The 16,507-nt window shown below is 38.9% G+C and overlaps 1 protein-coding gene across 1 annotated transcript in view; it reads right to left on the bottom strand.

Annotated features, from left to right (window-relative positions):
- The window catches only part of immt (inner membrane protein, mitochondrial (mitofilin)), a 28,184-nt gene extending 12,209 nt beyond the window's left edge, over positions 1-15,975 (bottom strand). The window contains exons 1-9 of the mRNA XM_077732648.1: positions 15,812-15,975; positions 11,914-11,981; positions 11,660-11,849; positions 10,833-10,974; positions 9,583-9,675; positions 9,281-9,448; positions 6,909-7,042; positions 810-913; positions 137-272 (exon numbers count right to left, since the gene is read on the bottom strand). Of these exons, the coding sequence (XP_077588774.1) occupies positions 137-272; positions 810-913; positions 6,909-7,042; positions 9,281-9,448; positions 9,583-9,675; positions 10,833-10,974; positions 11,660-11,849; positions 11,914-11,981; positions 15,812-15,853 (1,077 nt within the window). The 5' untranslated portion in view covers positions 15,854-15,975. The remainder of the gene's footprint in view (positions 1-136; positions 273-809; positions 914-6,908; positions 7,043-9,280; positions 9,449-9,582; positions 9,676-10,832; positions 10,975-11,659; positions 11,850-11,913; positions 11,982-15,811) is intronic.
- Positions 15,976-16,507: the final 532 nt, after the last annotated feature.

Here is a 16,507-nt window from a genome sequence, read left to right as displayed (position 1 = left end):
ACACTAATTTATTTCTATTTCCAACAAATGCCCAAATTGGCACTGCACCAAAATGACTGAAGCATATATTGTCCACCATTATTATACACCATTCTGGCTTTTTTTCCCCGACTAGGGTCAGAAAAAACATTCTTACCTTGTTGATGACTTCATCCAAGTCCACCACCATTTTATGAAGATTCTCCTCTGCTGCTAACACCAGAGGGCGAACAGCAGGGACATTCAATCCCTTGGATTTTTCAATGACAGATTTGAGACTGTCAAGGGCATCACTATGATTGAGGGGAAAATATGGCCGATACCATATATTGAAATTTAACATTTAGTCATTCATAGAAATGAATACATTTCCCGTAAGTGCGTTGTGGCATATAATGTGACAGCATTTCATCTATTAAATTTAAAGATACTTCAGAAGAGAATGTACCAATCATTCTAAGCAATGGAGGAATTCATATTTCAATGTTTAATCTAGTCGAGTCTCCAAAATAAAAGACACAATTTGATACGAAAAACCTCCGGTAAAACTTCCAGTAAGAAAATTGTAATTTCCGTCATTAAAAAGTGTAAAGTTTTCATCAAGATAGACATTTTTTTTCAATTTGAAAAATTTGCATTTACAAAGGCATATTGACTTTCTGATGGTATTGCCCCTATTAATGTGCCTTTGATTCATACAGTATCTCAGAAATACCATGTGTGATGATTTTTCTAATGATTTTCCCTTCCAAGTAACACACCACACACACACACACAAGAAATGTTTTTAAAGGAAAGACAGTCGCAGTTTTTCAACAAGTATTTCTTACTTGGCCTTCAGTAAAGCAATTTCTGCTTCATCTGCAGCAGCTGCTCTACTTGCAAGACGGGCTTCGAGATCCTCCCACTGGGCTGACTTCAGCTGAGGTGAAACCTGAATTAGAGAACAGCTGTTATTGTCATTTCTATGTGTGGAATTAATGAAGGTGCATTCAATTCTTTCCTATCCTGAAGGGAACTGCAAATGTGATGATTAATTGAAGACTTCCCATTATTAGTGGGTGTGAAGGTGATGGAGAATGCTTGTGATCTTCCAAAACAAGATTTGTGTTCCAATAACTAGGGCTGAATTCAAATCAAGAAATAAGCGTGACGAAATGTATGCATGTCTTGTTTTAGTTTGAACCTTTTAGGGCTGGGGTATATTGTCTGATTTTGCATGCCTTTGATGCAATGTTCCCTCTAAGCTGCGCAATTGTGCACTGTTCGCACACTCAACACACAAGAAAACCTATCCGGCACATTGAACGCATAACAAATGAATTGTACATTTAAACGCACGTCCACACCTTTTCTGTATCATATTGCTGTGTAATTCAGTGAGTGACAGGTGTCCAGACAATCCTAGGACACCATGCAATTAGGCAATCCCGGCATTGACAGTATACAGTTGTACTTCTACTTATAAAATTCATTGGTTCCACAACTTTTTTCATCATTTGAAAATGTATTAAGGGGAGCAGTACTTTATATGTAAATTCTCTAATTTGTGCCACGATCCTCACACAACTACAGTGGTACCTTGACATACGAGCATTTCGAGATACGAGTAAAATTTTGTGCAAATAATTATCTCTAAATACGAGACAAATTTCGAGATACGAGAAAGACAGGTGGCCGAGACATGAGAGGCTGTTAATGATTTTAGCTCACTCTTTTTTTGCCGCATCTTTCATGTATAACAGATAACTACGAGCACTGGGCGGAGCGATGCATTTTTTTCAGTGTTTTTTCTGTCACTCAGCGTAAATGGTGGCGCGATAGCTAATACGAGGAGTATATATTACTTCTCGTTGGCTGCTAATAAGAACATCAGGGGCACTGGCTCTCTCCCCGCAAATCCCTCGTGTAATGTTTCTGGTCGCAACTCCCTCTTCGTAATGTCTCTGCGAGCACTGGGCGGAGCATTGCATTTTTTCAGTGTTTTTTCCCCCTTTAGCCTGTTAGCTCCCGTTGGCGGAGCGATCGCTAATACAAGACTACTTCTTGTTGGCAAGTGGCCGTGCGTTGTGGTTGTAAGGACATTTGTGTGCATCATTTTCAGAATGTTTTGAAGGGAACATAAAAGCAAACAGACCATCGATAGATAGTGAAAGTCAGGGTGGAGGCGGGGGCAAACAGCCAACCAGCCGGGAGCAGAAAGGTATCAAACTTTAACACAAAATTAGAATTAAGTTTAGTGTAAAGTTAGATTAAACTTATTTTTGAGTGTCTGCATCGTAATCCAAGTTCATTTAAATGTGTTTATGTTATGAAATGCGCCTACCCTGTCTCTCTCCGCTTTCAAAATCTGGATACTTTTAGGACTATTAAACACGTTTTAGTAATATTAAACCATTAGTTATGTGTTACTTTGTTTATAGATGGCGAATTAGAAGAAATAAAACATTTATTTCCAATCCAATATCCTGTTTTTGGTGTTTTGTCAAATGGTTGGAACAAATGAATTTGTTTTTAGTTCATTTCAATAGGAATGTTTTTTTTCGAGTTACGAGAATATCGAGATACGAGCTCTGTCCCGGAATGAATTAAGGTCATATCTCAAGGTAACACTGTACCAACAAACACTTTAAAATGGGTCAAAGTGTTCCGAATTAGTATGAAAGATGTGAAAAACAAAAATTTGAGAGAATGATAAGAAAATGATTTATTAATGTCTTAAAATTAATAAAAAATATTCAAAATGTATCCCCATTGAAGAATGATATGCGACACATGAATGATATGAAACACATCCTCAACATAATGCCTCACTGCTGCTTCGTCTGCAGAGGCTACCTTTCCATGCAACAACACATTCTTTAGTCCGACTCGCCGCTTAAACTTCTCAAGCCAGCCCTCCCTGGCAGCGAAAGTCGTACGTGGTCGTGGGTTAGTCTGGTTTGAGGTACCAGGCAGAGGATCATCTTCGTCGCCGTCGTCTACTTCCTCATCTTGAACGTTGTCGTCGTTGTCACCACCCCCAGGTACAATAGCATCAAAGAAATATTTAGCCTTACTTCTGATTATGTTTCCATCCAGGCTGATTTTCTTCGACCCTACAATCACGGATCCAAATAACCAGTGCATTTTCCATTCACACCATGGCCTTATTATGGGTGTCCACAACCCTTTTGGCATCTTTCGTGAAAGATATTGCAGCCGTTTTGCGGATGTTCTTCTCTTCCTTCTTTATGTACCGTACCGTGGATCCATTAAGGCCAGATTGTCGGACTATGCCCGCATAGCTATTTCCTGCTCTCAACCTGTCCGATAAACTCACTTTTTCGTTAATTGTTAACATATTTTGCTTTTTCTTCGGTTTACTAGATGCACCAAGGGATAGAGCGTTTGGGAGGCACCACGACAGGCGTCACAAAACTTTTACACTTAACTTGGCGAGAAGCGTACTGTATAGCACGAGATAAGTGTGGACTGAGAATGGGCATCGGGAGAAGCTTGGGCTACTGTAGTGAATGGGCCAATGGGAGTCGGGTATTCAGTGAGCATTCAGCTGGCCAATCAGTTTGCGTTTATGCCCGTGATGCTTTGTAATTTCTAATTTTTATTTATTTTTCATTATTTTATTTTTTCATTAAAAAAAAAAAAAACGCGAAGCTCTTAAGCCGCGATGGTGGAACCGGGAAGTAGCGAGGTCCCACTGTATTTGTTGCCAGAGTGGGAAATCCAGAAATCCAACTAGAGGCCTTCACAATAAGTTCTGCGGGCCGTCAGCATAAAATAAGTGTCGATAAATCTCAATGAGATTTTTGGGGACACCAAGGCTTTCTCACCGACCGGTACAAGGAGGGAAACGGCAGCACTTTCACAAACTATGATTGGCTAGTGATAGTGTATTAGCAGGAAATAGCAAACTGTATCTGTAGCAAGCTGCACAAGCAAATATATTTTTGTGTGGATTTAATAGGGGTTTTGTCAACCTACAATGGCCGAAGGAGGAGAACAAATGGATTTGATTGCAAATTTACTGTCAAAGCCATTTTCAAGAAAAGCTGAACATCCTTAAGAAAGGTCGGACAACTCCGAAGCTAGATACCCTGTCACAAGAGAAGGGTTTTTCCGCCACTTCCAGTCCACTAACTACGAGCGGTACCCCTGGCTCATAAGCTCCGAGGAACACTGCAAATTGTATTGCTTGGAGTGCTTTTTAGTTGCCAGAGATCGACATGGTGTTCGGAGCAACACTGGATTGGTAAATTTGACTTCCCTAACCAAGGCAGCAACGACACACCAAAGCACTGCCGGACACTTACTAGCCTTCTCCGGCTTAACGCAGAGCCACGGAACATGTTCCGATCTGCCTTCGGTAAGAATTGACTGGAACGTATGCCATGGATGATTTTTCAGGAAAATCTCCCAGTAATCTAGATTTCCTTCAGAAAAATCTCAGTGAGATCATGGGGCAGCTCTACATATTTATGTTTGGGGGTGACCATGCCCATGTCCACTGCTTCTGTCGAATGGACGTATTAATCCCTAAATCGAATAAAAACTTGTGCCAGAAATACGACAGGACTGGCTCGACTTTCAGCATTAGCTTTGATGGTGATAAAAAAGAACTTCTGATGGAACTGAAACACACGGAAAATCTACGACAGAGTAATTGAAATCTTCTGGAGGAAAGAGAGGATGGATTTTTTGTACAAATAAAAATGATTTTTGGTAAGAAAAATGGGGTTATTTTTCTAAATAATATTTCCATTTTATGATGTTATTATTGATGCGTTTTTAATGTCAGCTGTAGCTTCAGTACCGTATTTTCACAACTATATGGCACACTGCATTTAAAGGTGCAATGTCAGTAAAAAGTGCTATTTTTGTATTTGACACATACACAAGACGCACTGCTCCAAAACACGCAGCCAGACATGGCAAAACATACAACAGCTTAAACATACGGACACACGCTAAAAACACGTTTTTAAAAAGGCAATGGAAGCAAAACGGTGCTTGGTTGTAATTTATTGAGCCATTTTACAATAGAGTATTTTCACTACTATAAGGCGCACATAAAAGTCTTACATTTTCTCCAAAATAGACAGGCCACCTTATAATCTAGTGCGCTTTATATATGCACCAATACTAAAATAGTTATCAAGATAAAATAAAATAAATCAGTTGATGGGACAACTACGGCAAGCAGCCCCCGACTCTACTATTTTCCCATAGATAAAGTACTGCGCAGTGACTGCTGGGATATATCGTTTTCTTTGTCAATACACCCAATGGATTGTGGCCTGGCAATGGGCATCAACAATAGCTAGCTACTATATGTGAATGGATTATTCAATTGTTCAAATCGGACACAGCGAATGAGGACTTTGATGGTTTTGTGGGTGATGATGACGTGAGTACAATGTAAAATGGGTAAATAAAGTACAATCGAACTCAGTCTTGCTTCCGTTGCCTTTTTAAAAACGTGATTTTTTTAGCGTGCGGGTGTAGCGTGCATTTGGTGCATGTAGGACCAAATTAGTGTGTTCACCGTTGTAGTACAGTGGGACCTCGGTTATCGCGGTTAATGGGGACCGGGACTACCCGCGATAAGTGAATTTCCGCAAAGTAGGGGCGCCCCTTCAAAAATGCTTATTTTAATTATTTTTTTTACCCCCCTGTATACAGTACACCATATAGAATACGGGTAGAGAGAGTGAAATTATCGTTATAACAAAAAAAAAACTGTAAAATATGTTGTCTGTTTACAATAACAATTGAAGGTCTAGAACACTGTTCTACCGAACAATTTACTGTATTAAAATAGACCTCCATAAAACCTGAAACTGTATTAAAACAGACCTACAGAAAACGTCAGCGTATTAAAATAGACCTCCAGAAAACGTCAAAGTGTATTAGAATAGACCTCCATAAAACGTGAGTGTATTTAAAGTGGAATTCCTGGTTGCGTCCTTTGTGTGTGTAAAATACAGAAATAGCACACGTTATTGACACTGCGGCTAAAAATACAATGCACCAAGTAGTCGTGAAAATACGGTACTGACGTTTTTTGATTAATCATGACTCACAAGTCCAACAAAGTCCTCATTTTTTTGTGTCCGAATTGAACAATTGTACAAATAATTCATCAAAAACGCCGGGTTCCCTCTCTTCGTTGTCAGAGTCACTAACATTGCCATGTGGTTCGACAGAAATGATGCCGCTCAGTTTATTTTCATGACTTGGTTTCTCACCGCTTCTGCGAGATGGACACGCGCAAACCAACTCAACTTCTTCTACTTGACTTGGCGAAGCTCGTTCTCCTGCTTCCTCTAATTGCTAACCATGGATTTGTTGATCTAAAATTCCTTCGCGGCTGCTATTCCTATGTTCCCCTGCATAGTTGATGGCTTGAAGTTCGAACTGAGCTTCGTAAGCGTGTCTATTTGTATTATTCATTTTTGCGGGGCCTTAAAAACCACACTGAAATTGTTTTGCCCACTATATACGGGTACCAGGTAAAGGGCCTTTAGCGTCTGACCACACCTACATCCACCTTATCTCTGTATAAGAAGCGTGTCGGCAAGAAGTGATCTCAGTCAGGTTTTGGAGCTTACACAGCGCTCCGCATTATAAGGTGCCCCGTCTATTTTGGAGAAAATTTAAGACTTTTTAGTGCGCCTTATAGTCATGAAAATACGGTAAATGTTTTATAGCCATAAAATAGTTATTTGAAGGTTGGATTAATTCAGACGTAGCACTACTGAAGGCCCAGTTGTGAAACGCACAGCCTGCCACTGTGTTCTGAAAACTTTCAAATCGAGCTTGCTCTTTCCTCAGTGATGCCAACAAATCACATCTTATACATCAAAAGCATGAAGCAACAACTTCTTTAAAAGGAATAATAATTCGCACCAGGTGCTTAAATGGTGTACCTCGGCTTCCATAGCTTCCTTGAGTTTTTGTGTATGTTGTGAGATGGCCCGAAAGGCCGCCTCCTCAGCGCCGATGGCCTGCAATGTGGCTTTTGCCGAGCTAGCTAATGAGTCGTCAAGATGTACTGAAACAGCTGAAACACACGAAACAAACACAGTGGTAATTCCTCGACATACGAGCAATTTGAGATACGAGACGAATTGTGATATACGAGCATACAGTGGACACGAGAGGCTGCTCATAAGAACATCATGAACACTCTTTCGTCACAACTCTCTCGTGTAATGTCTCTATGAGCACTGGGTGGAGCGTTGCATTTTTTCAGTGTTTATTCCCGTTAGTCAGTGCGAGTGACAGAGCTTGTTCGCTAATACGACGAGTACTACTTCCTGGGCAAGTCGGCAAATGGTCATGCGTTATCTAATTGTGAGGACATTTGTGTGCATCATTTTTGAAATATTTTGAAGGAAAGACAAAAGCAAATAACCCTCGATAGGTTGGATCTGAAAGTCAGGGTGAAGGCGGGGCAAATAGAGCGGGGCGGGAGAAGAAAGGTATCAAAATTTAAAACAAAATTAGAAATAAGTTTAGTGTAAGATTAGATTAAACTCACCTCCGCGTAATCTGTCTAATATTAGTACTAATAAACACATTTTAGTACTATTAAACCACTAGTTATTTGTTACTTTCCAATCCAAAATCCTGTCTTTGGTGTTTTTCAGAGGGTTGGAACAAATGTTTGTTTTTAGTTCATTTCTATGGAAAACGTTAATTTGAGTTACGAGTTAATCAACATTCGAGCTCAGTCCCTGACAGCATTGAGCTCGTATCTCGAGGTACCACTGTACAGTCGTCAAAACCTACTCAAAAACCTACCAACTGATTTCTTTAAAAATGATCAGTGTTGCACTTTAGTGTGAAAGTTCCCATAAACAGGCAAATAAATGAAATAAAATGAGAAAATGATTAAATAATGTCATTACCAAGCATGCAAAATTGTGTTCTACTCGTACAGTAAGGAAGAAGCTCACGTAAGCACACACATGCACACACTCATCTAAACAAATTCAAATTATGAATTCAAAACAACTTAGTATTAAATACAACACCAAAGGAGTAAAGGTTTCTCCATCTCCATTCAGTACAGAAAGACAATGCCAGTAAGTCATCACTTTTAATGCTTCCTTGCTACAATGGCGTAGCGATGCTCATAGTTGGGGTGTGGCCAGTCGTTTTGCCTTGCATTATCCATCAACTGCACGCCAACTTCTTCTCTTCTATTTTTGTATGAATAACAGCGCCTGCTTAGTTTACCAATAATTTTAAATAAAGAACTCTGTGATGACAAACGGTAGTCAAAAGAGAGAGATTTGATGTCCTGAGGTTCAACCGGAAGTAAGCAAGCAACTGACTACTTTTTGGATGCAAATAGAAAAAGCTTATTTCTCATTACTCTCTCCCTTATAGCATCTCCTGGTTCTAAGAGTTTAATGACAATGACAACTTCTGCAGCCACATCTTATTTGAGTTCTTTGGAGCTGGTCTGTAGGTTCAGTTTGACTGTTCTCACCAATCTTGACCTCTGCTTATCTGAGGCATCGACTTAGATTTATTGGTGGCCTGTGGTCATTCATTTCCTTTCTTTGCTCTTGACAGTGGAAACTGACAGCCGAGTTATTTTTCTCAGATTATGTCACTCTTTAGAAATGATGCAGAAAGCAAACACTTGCAAATGGCCACGTTAAATGCCGTATCTCATGATTGGCTTTACTTGTATATGTAGGTCAAGGGTAAGTGATCGTACCAAACAAAATTTGTGTATCAATAATTAGTGCCAAATTTCAAAATAAATCAACCAATTTTATGTTGTTTTTTTGCCCGTTTAAAGAATTTTGCACACTTTCCTTAGAGACCTTTGGATTTTGCTGAACCACAACCCATTGGCCTTTTTTGTCAAAAATACCAAAAAGCGCAAAAAACATTTTAATTGTATTTCACTGGTGGAGAGAATATTATAGTTTGACTTCCGAGTGACAAAAAGTTTCATTACAGTGGCGACTAGTGTTTTAGTTACCCCCTACATGTGTAGGATATTCGAACAAGACAAACACTGACAATATAATCCTGTAGTTTTTTCCATCCGAACAGGGGATGACCTTAATTAGACACATACAAATAAGTGCAGCAACTGATAGTGTATTCTGAGGTTTTAATCAGAATATTTTTCCTCACGACTTTTTGTAATGTTCAATTTTTTACACTGGTCAGAATACTGCACTTTGTATTGCATAGAAATGTATATGTAAAATATTTTATAATAATAATTATATAATTATATAATAATTTGTTTTGTACCATTCTGTTATCTTACATGCAAGGATTTCCTGTTCGTCTATGTCTTGTTGAGCAAGTCTTGCTGTCACTTCTTCTACAGAACGTTCTGTGAGTGGTTCTGCTGGGGATGCGACAACAGACTCTCCTTCAGTAGAAATGGCAGTTGTGTCTTCAGTAATATGGTTATGACATTCCTTGCAGTCCTCTAGACAGACACATGAACACAAAATAATAAATACAGAACGTAAATGTTGTATAGAGTTAATTAGATGGCTTGCTTGATTTCTCAACGATAAATGATGTAGGACAATAGGGAAAAGTACACCATTGTAGCCATACCTTTTACAGGTGTCACCTCAGTGTCGCATGGAGCAGGGACTGAAGGTACTTCACTGATAGCTGATATTATATGAGTGGCCTCAGCTGAAGCTTCTGCATGGCACACGATATCATTAAAAATATTGATGCTTGTATGCATTAAATGTATTTCTGAGTACAAGGGTTGTTCCCAATTTTTTAGTTATATTCCTACAGCAGTAATGTAAGCCAAACATGAAACCAAATTTAACACATTCCTACTTAAAATTATTCATGGGTCGCCACAAGAAATTGTCATCTTCAATATCTCCCTGCCCTTAACTACTTGTGTTTCAACTCCAACTCACTGAGGTTCTACTTCCAACATATACTAATGTAAGGAGTGTATCAACACAAAACAAAACATGTAAAATCATAAATATATATGATTTAGACAGTTGTGAATCATTTAAAAAAATAAGAATTTGGGAGTACACAATTGATATTTAAATATTGGATACTATCATATTAGTGAATATTCTTACATGAAATAAATATGAATACACAATAAAATTTAAAAATGAATACGTTAAAAATGATATGTAAATATCTAAATAATAACTTTATTTTAATTATAACATTTCTCATTTAAAACCTCACTCACCAGCCCTTCGTATGAAGGTGTGGAAACAAGACGGTATGCTATAACCACTACTATTTGACGCCAACAACAATGTAAACACAAGCAGCTACACCTAATTTAGAAACCAAGATTACAGCATAATTCAAAAGAATGAAGAAATGGAATTGAAATCCAGACATCTGTCATGCTAAATGAATATATTAAGGAAATGTTTTTCGTAAAAAAAATACAAAAACAGGTTCAGACATTTTCTTTAAAATTGACTTTCCGTTAAAGCATCAAATGATGGTTTACCCTTAGAGATGTCTGTCAAGGCCACCTCATGTCTGTTTCTCTAATTTAAAACTTAATATAAAAAGAAGACTCAGGGTAAAAGATTTTACAGGCCTCAATGTGTTCAAACTACATTTGATAACTACAAGCAGACGAACTAATATTGTTTTTCAGATTACGTTTCAACACTCTTGGACTGACCACTTTGTTTGCCCGCTCGCACACCTGCACGACAATAGTAGTTCAAAAAAGCTAAACTGAAGGATATTGTTTTGATCGTGCAGAAATTTACGGAACAATCATTAATACCTGTGAAGAAAATGACGACTACCAATCACGTGCAGAATCTGAATTGGGTTAGTGTGACACTTCTCACCTTCAAGGGTCTGCGTTGGTTCTAGAGGGAGTGGAATAGTCACTACAATGGGACTTTCTGCAGACGCCTTCACTTTTTCTTGCTTGGCTTTAGTACTTTTTATTACTTTTTCAATCATTGAGGGCGGTTGGGTCAAATCAGGCTAGAAAGCAAAAAAGAGTTACCATTTAATATGCCAGATTTACACCCCATATATAAGGCACATTTTTTGGACAAAAAGTTAACTGAATCGAGGGTACAGCTTACATGTGCATAAAAAGACGACATGCACGAAACTGCAAGGTGACAAATACTAAACAACATAAGGCCATCACACCATAATGGAAGACAATGCACCTGATAGTCATTTATTTCAAAATAAAGAAAAGATAAACAGACAAAACGCTAAACTACATTTATTTTGACGTCTTTGAATGAAAATCAAGGGAAAAAAAACCTGAAAAAAAAACTCACTTGTGCCCGTCACTGCTGGCACGGGGCGTCGCCATGATAGATTTGTGGTAAATGTGCTCGGACTGGCCAGACGCGAGTAGCCTTGATAGATTCGTAGCGTTTACCATGTCAGCACATCCCAATAGTTGTTAAGGCTGATTGAAGTTCTTGCAGTCCAATGTTAAAACATCAGTCTCAATATCTGCGTAATGTCGTCTATCTCATGCTAATATTGCACCCAGAGACTTGGTAAACACTATATACATCTTAAATTATATGCATGCATGCATACACACATATGCACATGTTATTATTCAAACGTCTACAAATCTCTCTTATTAGTATTTCTCGCATCTTAGTATTTCAAAACATCTTCAAAGTAAATATGTGCTGACCTTTATTTTGACAGGAAGACCAGCTTTTTCAAGAGCAGGTCCTAATGCAAACTCCAAGAGCCAATCCGAATAAGGAACATTTTTCTCCACCATTACTCTGAACTTGTGGTCCCATTTGGCATAGATTATCATTCCTCCAACGCCACCTCCAACTGCCATCAAACCAGCAGTAACCACTTTGGCAGCACCACTGAGGGATGAAAATAATGACAATGGCTTTTTTGCAAACAAATGCAACAGCGTGTGAAAAATACCTGCTTTCTCCTGCTGTGTAGTGACGGCAGGGTTGCAGACTGTTAAGATTGGGTCGCCCATACTGCTTCTATAAAACAAAAGGGAACAAACAATGAAAAGCTAATTTTAAAGGAGTGCGTGAAGACGGATCGGTCACCATTGTCAAAGCACAGAGCTTTGAACCATGAAGAACGCCTGCACATGTAAAGTTGGTGTGAAGGATTAGAAATCTAAAGAGTTTTGGAAATGTATTCTATTATTTTTGATAAAACAGGTCTAAAAGAATACCATTCAAAATTTTATGATTTTCACCTGGTAGGGTGCTTTGGGTTAATACAATACATATCTTGGCTTCCACCACTTAGACCTGCTGCCCTCTGGCAGGCGCTACATGGCCATGACAGCCAAGAAAAACTCAGGAACAATTTCTTCCCAAGAGCTGACACCATATTCAACTTGAGTTCTGCACCTGTGACCTAATCAAGACTTATTGCTAGCCACTTATGTTACTGCTGATATTTTGACACGCTTCTTAATTTTCATAAATTTGCCTTCAAACCAAAAGTTGCTGTAAAATATGAAATAAATAAAATAATCAACTGCGGGTTAAAATCCAGTCTGGTCCACCTGTGTGGAGTTTGCATGTTCTTCTCGGGCCCGCGTCGGTTTTCTCCAAGTAATCCGGTTTCCTCTCACATTCCACCAACATGCAAAGTAGGCTGATGTAACACTCTAAATTGCCCCTAAATGTGAGTGTGAGCGTGCCGATATCCTCGTGCATTTCAAGGCGCAGTGTCAGTAACGGGTGCTATTTCTGTATTTGATACACACACAAGACGCACCGCTCCAAAACACGCAGCCAGGCATGGCAAAACATCTAAAAGCTTAAACATACGGACACACGCTAAAAACACGTTTGTAAAAAGGCAATGGAAGCAAAACGGGGCTTGGTTGTAATTCATTGATCCATTTTCCAATGTAGAGTATTTTCACGACTATAAGGCGCACATAAAAGTCTTAAATTTTCTCCAAAATAGACAGGCCACTTTATAATCCAGTGCGCTTTATATATGGAACAATACTAAAATTCTTATCACGATAAATTAAAATAAATCAGTCGATAGGGTACACCGACTACTATTTTCCCGTAGACAAAGTACTGCACAGTTAATGCCAGGATATGTAGTAGTTCTTTTGTCAATGCACCCAATGGATTGTGGCCTGTATACATCGACATCAATACAGCTTGACGAAGCATGGAAAGCGCCATTGGAAAAGTTACGCTAGCTACCAGCTAGCGACTATTTGCGAATGGGTTGTGGCCTGTATACATCGACATCAACATAGCATTACGGATGGTGGCAGGCAGCGCCGGGCTACTTACGCTAGATAGCAGCTAGCTACTATTTGCGAAGGGATTATAGATTGTATACATCGACATCAACACAGCATGAGGAATGGTTGCAGGCAGCACCAGGCTAGTTATGCTAGCTACCACCTAGCTACTATTTGCGAGTGGATTGGGGCCGCCTGGACGAATGTATTAAACTCAGCGTTTTCGATGGACAATTGTTCAATTCGGACACAGAAAATGAGGACTGATGGTTTTGTGGGTGATGATGTTGTGAGTACATTGTAAAATGGCTAAATAAAGTACAACTGAACTCAGTTTTGCTTCCGTTGCCTTTTCAAAACGTGTTTTTAGCGTGCGGGTGTAGTTTGCATTTGGTGCATGTAGCACCAAATTAGTGTGTTCGCCATTGTAGTATATTGATACTATTAGTGCAAAGTTATCACAGCCGTCAACCTGGGTGTATTGACAAAAGGACTATATATCCCAGCAGTCATTGCACACCGGAAATAGCGTCTGGCTGCTTCCGTAGACAGCGCTAATAGTTTGATATCCATAAATAATATATATATATGCCATGCTTTGCAGCGTCCTTTGTGTGTGTGTGTGTGTGTGTAAAATACAGAAATAGCGTTCGTTATTGACACTGCGGCTAAAAATATGATGCGCCGAATAGTCGTGAAAACACAGTAAATGTTCTGAAAATGTTGCAAAAATCTAAAACTTCTCTTGGTTAACATGGGTTAAGGCAGGGGTGGGCAAACTTTTCGGCCCGGGCGCCACATTGACTTTTAAAATTTGACAGATGGGCCTGGTCAGTACAAGATAAGATACATATAAAAAAACTGCATTGTTCACAGTACACTAAAGTATTAACATACTCATCATTCTAGCAAAAAATCTAAAGTACAAAGTAGAGTAAAAAGGAATGTATTAAGTAATATTAAAATGTAATTGTGTTACTGAGCTTGCTAGGCAATACGAGGAATACGTCAACCATTTCCACCATCCTTAAGCAGAGGGACGCATCAAGATATTTGCGTTGATTAAAGCCAAGGAAAGTTACATCCCCCAGCAAGTTTCAACTGCAATGAAACAGGTCTTTAATGGAAAAAGATGCCCAGGCTGACATTCATCGTGGGAGAGGAGAATGCATTACCGATAACAAAAACCCATGAAGGACCGCTTAACGCTAGCTGTGTGCGCTAATGCGAGCGGTGACTGTAAAATTAAGCCGCTACTAGTGTACAATGCGGAGTGTGCCTTCAAGAGACACAACGTCAAGAAGTAAAACCTACAAGTAATGTGGCGCGCTAATTCTAAAGCTTGGATTACGCATATTGTGATGATATTTATGTGCGTCATTAACGAAAAATTTTGAAGCGGGGGGGGGGGGGGGCAATATATTTATTTAAGTGCATTTGTATGTTTGAGAAGCCTATACAGCAGGGGTGGGCAAACTGTTCCACAAAGGGCAGCAGTCGGTGCAGGCTTTCATTCCAACCCAAAAAGAGTACACCTTTTCACCAATCTGGTGTCCTACAAGTCCAATTAGTGTATTACATTCAGGTGTTTGATTTCTGCGCAAATCTCATTCGTTAGTCTCTTTGCTGGATTGGTTGCAACAAAAGCCTGTGCCTACAACACCCCTCGAGGACCGGTTGGCCCACCCATGCTATACACACTTGGAGTAAGACAACATGCAAAAAGAGGATGAATACTCGATTGCCAAGTAATTCTGCACTCCCTGTATCTACAACTAGACTTTCAAAATTTGTCAGTGTTATTTGTTTTCTGTGGAAATTGATTTTCCTCAGAAATTTGAACCAGCACTTAACTAAAACCCCTTTACAGTTTAGTTTGAATTATTTAATTTCACTATTATGATCAGAGCTATGGTTGTCATTGATAGTTGATGTCAAGATGTTTGAATTGAGGGAGAATTTAATGAACTTGAAATTGCAAAATGAGCGGTTTTTAAAAAGAGAGTCACGACCCCTTGGAAACATGCTTTGTGTTTTTAATTTTGACCGTATGTAGATACTAGATTTTGTAACCACATCCACTACAATTGGTGGCACTCCAGTCAGTATCGGGAAGACCTTTTAGGCACCAAAATATTTTTCAAATTGTTTTTCATAAACGAATGTTTTCTAAAGAAAAAATGGGCTATCGTATTGGTAATCGGCCTTTAAAAATACCGTATTTGTCGACCTCTACTAACATCTGTCTATTGGTATTGCTGTTTGTTTATGTTTTGATAGGTTCGGATGGGACCAACAAATGTTTCCTCATAAAAGAAGCAAGAAGCAATGTTGCGTGGCAATGTTAATGCGATTCGATTGTCACAACTATAAGGGACAGTTTTAAGATACACTGGCACGCACCAAATTTGGAAAAATAAAAAGTCATTAAAACGCCCCGTCAGCCGTCAGCAAAAGCGTCGGTAGCTACCACAGGGTTGCGGGTGTCTGAATGAGAAGTCCCTTGCTAGCAAGCTAACAAACGCATTTTTTACAAAGTCGTGGTGGATGAAAATAGCAGGCATTTAACAGCAAAGGCCTTACCCTGAGTGTAGAGTTTACATTTCTGACACAGGCCCTCAGCATGATCTTGAAAGTCCCTTTGTCCTTAAAAGACTAAATTAATTAATCTGCACGGAAATCGTGACCTTTCCCTTGGTTGCTCCTGCTCTAACCAGGGTTTTCATGCAAACCGATAGATATTTTATTCACTTTCATAGCATAAAGAAGTGAGCGTCGTCCGTTGTCGGCCATTTTATGTCAGAGCCATATAATCAATGCGTATTGATTGTCCTAAGTTCAGAGAGCGCTAGACGTTCGAGCATTTGACTAAATTCTTAAGAATAATTTATAAAATGTATTCAATATTTATCTTAAAATATAATAACGTTTACACAGATGTTATAAAGTGAACTATTTTTAATTCACCCATAATTCAGTGTGTCCCGAGTAATTTAATGGCGTAAAATCTTTTATGCCGTTTACCATCTCGCATTCTATATGTGATATCAATAGCTCGAACCAATTCTTGGGGGTGGCATCTGGCTAGCGTATAGGTGAGCGCTACTATTCGATAGAACAGCAAAAAAATAATAAAACTGCCCCCTGATATAGATGTACAGGCGCACAGGGAGTACAGGAAAATAAAAATAAAAAGTAAAGATATTAATTAAAATTATAAATTACATCATTTTACAAGAGGTGGAAACAAAATATTAAATAAGAATTAGTAATTGCATC

This window comes from Stigmatopora nigra, chromosome 14 (assembly GCF_051989575.1).
Source record: "Stigmatopora nigra isolate UIUO_SnigA chromosome 14, RoL_Snig_1.1, whole genome shotgun sequence".
Lineage (NCBI taxonomy): Eukaryota > Metazoa > Chordata > Actinopteri > Syngnathiformes > Syngnathidae > Stigmatopora > Stigmatopora nigra.
Note: the sequence above shows the minus strand (reverse complement) of the source record. Positions and strands in the feature narration are given on the sequence as shown.